Genomic DNA, 12696 nt, shown 5'->3' with positions numbered 1-12696 from the left:
TGTCCCCCTCTCTTTTTATCTTGGCCCTGGAGCCCCTGTTGCTACAGGTAAGACAGGACCCTGACATAACGGGCCTGTCCATTGGTGGCGAACTCCTCTCTACGGCAGCCTTCGCAGATGATGTCGTTTTCCTAGTTACAAAACCAGAAACGGGCCTTCCTAGACTTGTGGATCTTTTGAAGGAGTTTGGTAAACTCTCAAACTTTAAGATCAATTTTGAGAAATCCACAGCCCTTAACATCTCTATTCCCTACTCAAGGTACATGGTGTGCAAGGACGCCTCCCCCTTTACATGGTCCGAGATATCTTTAGATTATCTGGGTATCAAGATTCCCAAGAAGCTCAAAAATCTATATAAGACTAATTTTGCTCCTCTGCTGGATCAGGTCAAAATGCTATTAACAAACTATGATATACCGTTCGTATCCTGGTTTGGCAGAAGGAACATATTGAAATCTTATATTTTGCCAACAATCCTTTATAGGATTAGGATGATACCTATCTACCTCCCACCTAGTTTCTTTAAAACATTACGTTCAATGTTTACGAGCTATGTGTGGAGACAGAAGAGGCCGAGGTTGGCATATAGCCTAATGATTAGAAGAAGACGTGAGGGAGGTATGGACCTGCCGAATGTCCAAGATTATTACCGGGCCTCGCAGCTAGGATATTGGATGGACCTAGTACAACCAAAAAGGGACGGTCTTTTACCTAAATTAGCCACAGCCCATAGTATCAGTGGATCCCAAGCGGATCTATGGTACCCTAAAAGGAGCAGTTACAGATCCGGAGATTTTAATCTCCTCTTGAAAGGCCCCTGCGAGGTATGGGATGGTATAAGAGCAAACTTAGCACCAGCCCCCTCCCCGGTTTCTCCTCTGAACCTCATTTATAGACTGATGGATCTATCATTAGATCCAGTCTCCTCCTCGGTCTGGACGAAATTCAAAGAGCTCACGATAGGAGATCTACAGGCCCTAGTACATTTACCGGTACAAGAAATATTAAACTCTCTGCTCCCAGAGTGGAACCCTTCTTTTCTTCTTAGAGCTACAGTCGAAATAGTCCTGAAAGAATTCATTAGGAAACATATATCGACCAGACCTCGGACCCCATTTGAGCGCTCTCTAATGGAATCCAGTTCAAAGGCTAGAAAAATCTCCAACATTCGCCGGCAGTTTATTGCACCACATCCCTCAGCTAAACCAGCGTTCCTAGTATCCTGGGAAAAAGAACTGGGCATATCATTGTCACAGGAAGATGTTGACAACATCTTCTCTACCTCATATGGCCTCTCTCCATGTGCACTGGCTCAGGAATCTCATTATAAATTATTGATAAGATGGTACAAGACTCCTCAATGGTTATGTGCGTATGGGTTGGCGGACCACGATAGGTGCTGGAGGTGTAATGACAAAACAGGCTCGTATTTGCATATTTGGTGGACGTGCGAGAAGTTGATACCTTTCTGGAAGGGGGTAGTTGAAGTGCTGGAAAAGATTAAACAGAATTTCTACCTCACCCCAGAAATAATGTTTTTATGGAAGACGTCCTCCGCGTTCCACCCGTGTAGGGATACACTGATAGCATATCTAGTTGACGCAGCAAAGGCGCTGATCCCCTTACATTGGCGGCGCGAGAAACCTCCCTCCCTATCCCAATGGAAGGAAAAGGTCGACATGATCTATAACTTGGAGGAGCTGGCGAGCTGGCAAAACAACTCGTATGATAAATTCTTGAAAATCTGGTTTCAGTGGCGCGACTTGAGACTCCTGGACGCATTGCAGCAGTGAATTGAACCAATAAGGTATTATTTCCCGTATTCCCCTATCCCGCTTCCCGCCCTTGTTTCCCCTCCTGCTATCCCACCTCCATTTCCTTATTTTAAGTGTTAACCCGCACTGTTGAGATGTGAGCGAGGGCCTCCCGTCTTCATTAGCTGGCATCCTTGCTTAGAACAGAAAAGGGGAGGTGCTAACTGGCGGTTCCCTAATTGGTTGATAGAATGGATGCCGCGTGAAGGAGAGCGGGACGTCCTGTACTTCATATTATATGTCTGTACTTTACTCAGCAATATCAGAGTTTACATGTATATGTTCCCTCCTTTGTTTTTGTAATATAAAAATCTGAATAAAAACTGATTTGAAAAAAAAAACAAAAAACAGGCAGTCGCCCATCTATGTATGACTGTCTTGTGAAAGGAGGTGGGCAGCTGGATGTGATCTGCATCACGCTCCATTTAGATTCAGTGAAAGATTATCGTCCTGTGTGAAAGTACAGAAGCAATAATCGTTGGGAAGACTGTTGGGGCGCTTAACCCCTTCGTGACCAAGCCTGTTTGCACCAAATTTTGGAAATCTGACATATGTCACTTTGACACAGAATAACTCCGTAAAGGTTTTGCATATCCAAGTAATTCTGACATTTTTTTATCGCCACATATTGTACTTCTCTTGGGTGGTAAAAATAGACCCATAGACCTCCTTTAATAAAAGTGCCAAAATTAGGAAAAATTTGAAAAAAGTTTAATTTTTCACATTTTTATCTATATGTCAAATATGTGCAAACAAACGGTACAAATTTTGAAAAGATATATATTTCCATATGTTTACTTTTAGAAGCACATTTGAAAAACTTTAGTTTTCTTAACCATTTAGGAGACATACAAATTTAACATTAATTATCAACATTTTGAGGAACACTTTGTAGAACATTTCCTACACCAAGCCAAGATTGCAAAGGCTCATAGGTGTAAGAATGATAGATACTCCCACAAATGGCCCCATTAAAAAAAAAATACCCCTAATATATTCACTGAAGGGTGTCATTAGTATTTTGACCCCACAGTTTCTTTTCAGGAGTTAATACAATTTAGAGGAGAAAAAATAAAATGTCGTATTTGTGCAAATATGGCATTTTAAAGACAGATTTTTTTCAATAGTACACATGAAAATGAGGATTTGCACCCCAAAATGGATACCCACGTTTGTCCTATGTTTAGATACATACCCATTGTGGCCCTAATCTTATGTCTGTATGCACAACAGGGCCCAAAACGAAAGGAACAGCTTGTGGCTTTCAGAACAGACATTTTGCTCGAAGGCATTTTAGGTCCCATAGCACACTTGTAGAGCCCTTGAGCAGCCAAAATGGTAGAGAACCCCCACAAATGACCCCATGTTGAAAGCTAGACCCCTTAATGAATTCATCTAGGGGTGTACTACGTATTTTGACCCACAGTTTTTGAATTAATCTAAGCAAAGCCGAAGGAAAAAATTACGTTTTCCTTTTTTTGGCAATTGTATCATTTTAAAAACTGCTTTTTTTGTACAGCACACATAGGAATGAACACTAAAAAGCCCCAATCATATGTCCGTATGCACAGTGGGACCAAAACTGAAAGGAACATTAAGCTTTAACTTGTTTTCACCCTTTAGTGACGGCCCCATTGCCTTTTTACGTCCTAGCTAAGTGGGCTTTAATCCTAGAGGATGTAAAAACATAAATCCTCTTTGGATTAAAGCCCTCTTGGCTAAGGACGTGACAGCTCCATGCTGTCGGTGCCCACAGGTAGCCAAAAGCATGGAGCTGTCATCCTGGGCAGCGGGCAGTCCCCCCGGCGCTATCCATCGGATAGCGCCGACCTCAATAAAGTTAAAAAAAAAGTTTAAAAAGTTAAAGATTCAGCTGCCCTGATGGATCGGATACATTAGGGCAGCTGAAATTACTTACCCGCCTTCCCTGAAGTGTGCCGCGGTGAAGGGGTCCTCCGGGACCCGGCGCCGCTGTTGTGCGCATGCACGCCAGATGAATGACATCACGCGCATGCTCAGAAGGATGGTAGCCGCGGGAATTTTAAAATTTCCTGGTTCCCGTCTCCAAAACAAAGCCGGGAACCAGGATATATCACCGGGGACCGCGGTGAGCGGTCCCCGAGTCCAATGTATAGCGGCGATCGCGAAAAAGTTTTAAAAAAGGTTAAAAAAAAAGTTAGTTTCACCTCGGATCTGATCCATGAGGGGAGGTGAAAATACTTACCCCCGGTCCTCAGCGGTGTTGCGATCCCCCAGGACCTGAAGTCCCCTTCTGCGCATGCGCGCCCGATGTCAAGCATCGGGCGCGTGCACAAAGGGGTTAGGCCCCGGGAAATTCAAAATCCCTCTCCTCCTGGCTGCCATGTGTAGCCAAGAGAAGAGAGACGTCCACAGGGATGTGATCACTGTTATCAAATGGATAACAGTGATCATTTAAAGTTAAAAAAGTAAAAATAAAATATGTAAAAAAAGTTAAAAAAAAAAGTTTGAAAAAGTAAAAAAAAAAGTTTGAAAAGCTGACGTTTCATCTCCACTCACGGATCATATGCGTGAGGGAGGATGAAATCACGTACCTAAGGCCCCTGGATTTATCCGCGGACCCTTCCACAGCTTCTGCGCACGTGTCCGTCGCCAAAACGGCAGACGCATGCGCAAAAGCCATGAATTGCCAGGGTAATTTAAAATCTCCCTGCTTCTGGCTACAAAACTTAGCCGAGAGCCTGGAGCTTTCACGGGCGGCCGCGTTGAGCAGTTCCTGGTCACGTGTTCGCCGTTATCCAAAGGATAATGGCAATCACATAAAAGTAAAAAAAAGTTGAAGTTTCATCTCCCCTCACTGATGCGATCATTGAGCGGAGATGAAACTTTTTACCAGAGGCCTCCGTATTTGAACCCTGACGCGTTCCTCTTCCATGGACCTTCCCGAAATTCTGCAAATGCGACCGCTGGCAAAATGCCGGACACATGTGCAGGAGAAGTAATGTTAAATTTGTACGTCTCCTATATGGTTAAAAAAAACCAAAAGTTTTTCAAACGTGCATTCAGAATAAAGTAAACAGATGGAAATATATATCTTAGCAAAAATTTGTACAGTATGTTTGCACATATTTTAGATATTACAGTTGAAAATGTGAAAAAATGACAATTTTTTCAAAATTTTCCCAATATTGGCACTTTTAATAAATATACACAAGTTCTAACGATCTATTTTTACCACCTAAATGAAGTACAATATGTGGCAAAAAAACAATGTCAGAATCACTTGGATATGCAAAGCCTTTACAGATTTTAAAAATTTGGCTCCGTCACTAAGGCGCAAACAGGCTTCGTCACTAAGGCGTTAACTTTCACATGATCACCAGTATCCGTTGGATAGTGGTGATCACGTGACCGGGGACCCCTCACCGTGGCCCTTGGTCAATGCTCCAGGCTCTCGGCTAGCTTTTGTAGCCAGGAGCAAAGATTTTAAATTTCTCGGGCCCTCCCTAGCTTTTGTGCTTATGTCCACCATTTTGACGATGGGAGCATGCACCAAAGTTGGAGAAAGGTCCATGGATAAAGATGAAAGGAGCTGAAGGGATTACATGGAGACAGTGATCTTTTTGATTGTTACCTCAATGTTCCTATCTTTATTATTTGCAGCAATATTAAAAGAAAACGTGACATATCAGATCAGGCCACCTACTTCCATTGCTCCATAGTCCAGCTCTGATGCTCACATGCCTATTATAGGCATTTTTAGTGGTGGCCGGATCAGCATAGTCACTCGGACAGCTTCCTGTTTACAGAGCCCCATATGCAGGAAGCTGTGATGTCCTGTATGTTCTGATTACTTCCAATCATAGCCACCATTAACTTGTTACAGTATCTCTTCTGTGGAATTGGACCAGATGGGTTTGCCTTCAATCCACAGGCACATTAATGTAATATGTAAATTAACTATTATAAAATAATAATAATATTTTTTAGAAAGTAGAACAGAATAACCTACATTGTTTTACCTACCTGCATTGGCTTTACCATCTGTGAGGAGGACAATTAAGGAAACACTTCTCTCAGGAACAGCTTTAGTCTCATGTGCTTTATTCAATATCTCTACAGCCTTCAGTACGGGGGCATTAATGTTTGTAGCTATGAAATCGCAAAAAAAATTAAGTTAATTTTTTAGTATGTTATGTTTAATTTATTCATTGCTCACAGTGGAACACATAACTCACTAAAGCTACAATGCATATTTAAAAATGTACACATCAAGTACAGATGGTCCCCTACTTGCAAACAAGTTCAGTTCCAAGAGCCTGTTTGCAAGTACATTTGTTTGTATGTCCGAACAAATGGCTGTACGGAGGGGATCACGGGTGGATCTCACTCCATACAACGTTGGGTGCTGGATGTTTCTTACAGTGGACACCCGGCAGCAGGACTTGCAACAAGCCGTGCCGCTCATCGGAACTGTTAACACTTTGATTGCAGCCGTATTTACAGCGTTAACAGTTTCGACAAGCAGCGTGGCTTGTCGGAACTGCTGCCGCCGGGTGTCCGCTGTAAGAAACAGACTGGACTAGATCCTCACCAAATCCCTGACCCTCCCACTATTGTCGTTCTCCCGACATCTGGTAAATGCATGGTCAGATCACGATGCAGTTCTATCTGAATTTTTATTCTCTCCTCAAACACGAATCCCATATACTTGGAGACTAAATGAAGCACTTCTCACAAACCCGGCATTAGTCACCACTGTCCAACAAAATTTAGAAGACTACTTTCATCACAACACCCCTGACGACTCAGAAGTAGATATTCGCTGGCTAGCACACAAACCCGTGATACGGTGTGTTCTGATCTCCCTTGCAACTCAACGGAAGAAAGAGAAAACTAGAGCCCAAATAACACTAGAATATAAAATTTAAAAATTAGAAATAGCATACACCCAACATCCATCATGCTTCCTGAGAAAGACCATCCAAGACACCAGATTGGAGCTAAACACAATACTGACCCATAAAACAGAAAAAGCACTTGCCTGGACTCAAGCAACATACTTCTAATATGTAAACAAACCAGATAGACTTTTAGCAAGAAAACTTAGAGAAAAACAAACCATAAACGCAATCCATAAAATCCAAACAAGACGCGGCCACCTAACCTCCAATCTAGACATAATAAATAAAACCTTTCACCAATACTATCAGAAACTGTACAAAAATCAACAAACCCTCCCAGAGACCCACATCTCTGACTTCCTCTCCCAACTCAAACTGCCCCACCTATCAGATTCAGGCCTTTCAGATCTCAATGATAATATTACAGAAGAGGATGTTGATTGAGCGATCAAATGCCTCAAACACGGTAAAGCACCAGGACCAGACGGATTTACGTCTTTATATTATAAAAAATTTGCCCAAATATTAAAACCTCATTTTGTCACTCTCTTCAACCATATACTCCAACAAGGTCACATCCACCCAGACTTCCTACAAGCCCTAATCACAGCCATTCCTAAACCAGGAAAAGATCGCACAATCCCATCTAACTATAGACCAATCTCCCTACTTAACATCGATTTAAAACTTTTCACCTCTGTAATAGCTAACAGGGTAAACAGACTACTCCCTTCAATAATACATCGGGACCAAGTGGGCTTTATCCCAGGTAGACAGGCCCCTGATAATGTAAGAAAAATCCTTAATCTCATACATTATGCAAACAACACCAAAACCCCCATGTTAATATTGACACTGGACATACAGAAGGCCTTTGACTCCCTTTCATGGTCCTATCTCCAAATGGTTCTCCGGAAACTAGGGTTCGATGGCCCTTTCTTGAATGTAATCTCGGCCCTTTACTCCAACCCCTCAGCATATCTTAAAATTTTTCTCAACCTACCCTACCCCAATTCAAATACTAAGAGGAACTCATCAAGGCTGCCCACTCTCACCAGCCCTATCGGCATTAGCAATAGAGCCACTGGCCAGCGCTATTCGTGAAAACCCCCACATCCACAGGTCTGCTGATAGGTAATACTAACAACAAATTAAGCCTGTTTGCTGATGACTTAATCTTAACCTTAACAAACCCCCTAACCTCCTTACCTAACCTAATGACGCTACTAAGTAAATTCAGCCTCATTTCGGGTCTTAAAGGGGTTGTCTCGCGGCAGCAAGTGGGGTTATACACTTCTGTATGGCCATATTAATGCACTTTGTAATATACATCGTGCATTAAATATGAGCCATACAGAAGTTATTCACTTACCTGCTCCGTTGCTAGCGTCCCCGTCGCCATGGCTCCGTCTAATTTCGCTGTCTTCTGGCGTTTTTAGACGCGCTTGCGCTGTGCGGTCTTCTGCCTGGTGAATGGGGCCGCTCGTGCCGGAGAGCTGGTTCCGCGTCGTCATCGTTGCTCCGCCCCGTCACGTGTGCCGATTCCAGCCAATCAGGAGGCTGGAATCAGCAATGGACCGCACAGAGCCCACGGTGCACCATGGGAGAAGACCCGCAGTGCATCGTGGGTGAAGATCCCGGTGGCCATCTTGGAGAAAGAAGAAAGAAGAAGTCGCAGAGCGGGGATTCGGGTAAGTAATATATATATATATTTTTTTTTAACCCGTCCCTTGGGTTTGTCTCGCGCCGAACGGGGGGCCTATTGAAAAAAAAAAAAAACCCGTTTCGGCGCGAGACAACCCCTTTAAAATAAATCAGTCTAAATTGGAAATTCTCCATTGCAATACCCCCCTGAATACGCAGAAACTAATTGAAATCAATTTTCAATTCCAAACCCAACGCCACTACATAACCTACCTGGGAATTAAACTTACAAATATATTAGACTCTCTATACAAATGGAATTATGAACCTCTCTTCAGGCAACTGAGCCTTGAACTAGAAAGATGGGATTGCCCATACCTTTCGTGGATTGGACGTATCCACAGTATCAAGATGATTCTACCCCCAAAAATGCTTTATCTATTTAGAACCTTCCCCACCCCGGTTCCAACCCCAGATCTACGAACGTTCCAAAAAAAAAAATCTGTGTTTATCTGGGCACATAAGCGCCCCAGGATCTCCAAGTCTATAATGTGTTTACATAAGAAATATGGAGGTCTTTCTGTCCCATGCATCTTGAAATACTATAAAGCCGCTCGCTTGGCGCAAATCCCACCCGTCTATGCTGGTCCCCAATCCCCATTGTGGACCACAATAGAAGAAACTCAGTTCTCTCCATACACTTGGTCCTCCTTACTCTGGACAAAAACACCCCTCCCCCCCAACCTCAGAACCAATACACCCTACTCTTTTTACTCCATCCTACTATGGGGACCAGTTAGATTCAAACTAAACCTACAACCTACCCCATTCCCCCTCACCCCCTGCTTCACAACCCGGACTTTCCCCCCGGCCTAGATGCGACACAATTTATATGGTGGAAAACAAATAATTTAACATCTTTGTATGACTTTCTAATACATGGCAAACTGATCTCGAGGTCCTCCTTCATCAGCCAATTTAGACAAACCGCCACAAGAATGGTGGAGAAAAATGCAAGTCTTCCATTTTTGGTCCTCAATCCTACCCCCATCGCTTAAAATAGAGATGAATCGGATGGAGGCCATATGTAAATTCTGCCCCACTCACCCAGGCACTCTATCCCATTTCTATAATATGCTAAACAGCACTCTACAAGACTCCAAACTTCCCTTTATGCTACAATGGGAATCTGATCTATGCTCCTCCATATCACTAAGTAGGCGGCATCACTGCTGTGAGACCCTAAGCAAAAACAGCTGGCAAGTCTCACTGACAGACGTCCTTAAAGGTACTACACAGAGCGTATCTAGTGCCTGAAAGGTTGAACGCTATTTATCCGGAGGTGCCCAATTTATGTTTCAGGGGATGTAATGATACAGGCTCTCAACATGACATCTGGTGGACATGCCCAATAGCACAAGCGTTTTGGAAAAGGGTCTCCCACCTCATAGCCTCAGTGACCAGGACTTAGCCCCTTTATCCTACTCTTAGGAAATAAACCCACAGGGATGCGCAATGCTCCTTTCAAATTACTCCAATATATTACCATGGCAGCTCGAATCCTGATTGCACAGCAGTGGCGGAAACCATCACTCCCATTTGAATCCCTTATATCCCGCATAAACAAAACCCTTCTAAACGAAAAACTCATAGCTATACGCCAAGATAGCATCATACAATTTGACAAGATTTGGAACCCCTGGATAACCTACACCAACATCCCTAATCTGCACTATTTTGTAGGCCTTTAAATGGAAGACGACCACATAATTTATCAGTAGACCAAATAAGGCCCCTAAGCGTCCCTACACTCTTACATCCCTCCCTAACTAAAACGGAGTAAATGAAGGAATTATCGAGATCTGTTTCTCCCTTTATGTGAGATACACGGAAATATACTTTCTTTTAATGCATACAACTGGATTTTCTACCCCACTTTATACCCTCCCCTGTTTGTCACAGTTTATTGAAATATGGAAACTCTGTACCCAAATGAATAAGACGAATATATCCCCCTGCGGGGGGTCATTGCGGCAGAGTGTTGCCATCTTTAATATCTAAACCCAATAAAACGTGTTGAAACATAAAGAGTTAACAAAATGCTAATTGGGTCCAAAGTCAGTTGCAAATGGAGTTCTCTTCTGCAAGACCTTTTAGACCTAGGTCTACTCAAATATAGTGGATACATGGGAATACGGACACATCAGATGATTTTTCTTTGCTTTATTCTTTCCTTATGCTCGTACAATCAGGTACATGATATAAACTTAATGACTTGTTTGTATCATGTACCTGATTGTACGAGCATAATGAAAGAATAAAGCAAAGAAAAATCATCTGATGTGTCCGTATTCCCATGTATCCACTATCATTTGAACAAGCCATAGGACTGAATGGCAGAACGGATGTGAGTATGATTTTCTCTGCATGCGCAGACTACAAGCACCGCAAGCAGCTAAGAAGGTGAGACAACTTCTTATTATTTCAAGTAAAGACTACTCAAATATACTCTGGTACTCTGATCGGCCAGTCCAACTGTGTCCTTAATAATATATATGTGAAAATGTGCCCTAATGACCCAGTCAGGTTGTATTTATATGTGTCCCCACCCCCACCATTTTTGACTTTTAAAAAAATATCTATATAAAACACATGCATATTTACAAGCTGCATTTGTAAAGCTTAAATGGAAACCAAGAAGTCAGTACATGTAATGTTGTGCTTTCTGCTTAGAGATCAGTGTGCTGGGGAATGTTATTAAAATGTCAATAACTGCCAAAGATATGAGTATTTCCTAGAACAGAATGACATCTGTTATTTGGAAAACCAGTATAATCTATTTACATTTTTAGTGACTTTACAAAAACAGTATAAATACATTTACTTACAACGAGAAGGAGAAATTCCCTTGACAAATTTTCTAGCTTCTTCTAGATTTTCTGGAGTTGCTTTGATTAATGAATCTTTCCACAGAGTAATGTAACTGTCAAACAGGATGAAAGTGAAGTGATCCTGCGCTGAAGTGTCATTCAGAATTCGCAGAAGGGCTTCTTTTGTCTACATACAGATGCATTTGCTAAGTGAATATACAGTATAATACATAATGTATCAGACCACACAACAGCTTTCTGATAAGCATACTGATTTCTCGTAAGCTTTCTGTAAAACATTTTTTCCATGTACATAAAGAATTATACAGGTTTGGTAAATTGGGTATTAGTGTATCTTGACGTCAGAAGGTAGGGGTTTGACAGGGAAAATGCCTCTCACACCCCTAGCTCCCGATAGGGTCAAGGCTGTAAGGTCCTGGAAGGCGCTAAACGTACTTTCTGTCAGGTGTAGTATGTGCAATGCGACTTGTTTGCAGCTTACTGGCTGTCCCCCGGCCCCGGCACAGTGGCCTCCCAGCTGTCCTCCTCTTGCTGTATGTGGCAGCAGGCAGTAATGGAGTGTGCGCCGTACCTGTAGGCTCCCTGCTCTCCTGCTGCAGTGTCTGAGAGACGGATGTCAGGGAGTGCAGCGCGCCGCGGCCAGCTCCACACTGAGTTCCTGCTGGGTGTGGATGGTGTCTGTCAGCTGCTGACTGGAATGTTGAGGACATCTTTGGTCACAGGAGCGTCTTCTGTGGCACACCTGGGAAATGCACTTTACACCAGTGTGGGCTTACTGATGCCGACCCCGCTCTGCCCTTCAACACAGAGCGGGGTGCTGCATTGTGGGCCGCCGACGGGGAAGGCCCTTTCAGCTGGCCCAATGCGCACCTGCTGCGGCATCATTAAAGTTAATCCGGTCTACGGCACCTTTGATGACAAACCACTTGCAGCAGCTGCTTAAAGGGGTTGTCCCGCGGCAGCAAGTGGGTCTATACACTTCTGTATGGCCATATTAATGCACTTTGTAATATACATTGTGCATTAATTATGAGCCATACAGAAGTTATAAAAAGTTTTTTACTTACCTGCTCCGTTGCTGGCGTCCTCGTCTCCATGGTGCCGACTAATTTTCGCCCTCGGATGGCCAAATTAGCCGCGCTTGCGCAGTCCGGGTCTTCTGCTTTCTTCTATGGAGCCTTTCGTGCAGGATGCCGGCTCCGTGTAGCTCCGCCCCGTCACGTGCCGATTCCAGCCAATCAGGAGGCTGGAATCGGCAATGGACCGCACAGAAGAGCTGCGGTCCACGGAGGAAGAGGATTCCGGCGGCCATCTTCACAGGTAAGTATAGAAGTCACCGGAGCGCGGGGATTAAGGTAAGCGCTCCGGTAAGCTTTCTGTACGTCCCTGCATCGGGGTTGTCTCGCGCCGAACGGGAAGGGGGGGGGGGGGGTGGAAAAAAAAAAAAACCTGTTTCGGCGCGGG

The 12696-nt window shown here is 43.5% G+C and overlaps 1 protein-coding gene across 1 annotated transcript in view; it reads right to left on the bottom strand.

The window, feature by feature from the left end:
• LOC136621169 (inter-alpha-trypsin inhibitor heavy chain H3-like) overlaps window positions 1–12696 on the bottom strand; it is a 191825-nt gene that overhangs the window by 90521 nt on the left and 88608 nt on the right. The window contains exons 10-11 of the mRNA XM_066596443.1: window positions 11230–11398; window positions 5820–5945 (exon numbers count right to left, since the gene is read on the bottom strand). Coding sequence (XP_066452540.1) covers window positions 5820–5945; window positions 11230–11398 — 295 coding nt within the window. The remainder of the gene's footprint in view (window positions 1–5819; window positions 5946–11229; window positions 11399–12696) is intronic.

This window comes from Eleutherodactylus coqui, chromosome 3 (assembly GCF_035609145.1).
Source record: "Eleutherodactylus coqui strain aEleCoq1 chromosome 3, aEleCoq1.hap1, whole genome shotgun sequence".
NCBI classification, from domain to species: Eukaryota; Metazoa; Chordata; class Amphibia; order Anura; family Eleutherodactylidae; genus Eleutherodactylus; species Eleutherodactylus coqui.
This window is presented reverse-complemented; position numbering and strand designations above follow the sequence as displayed.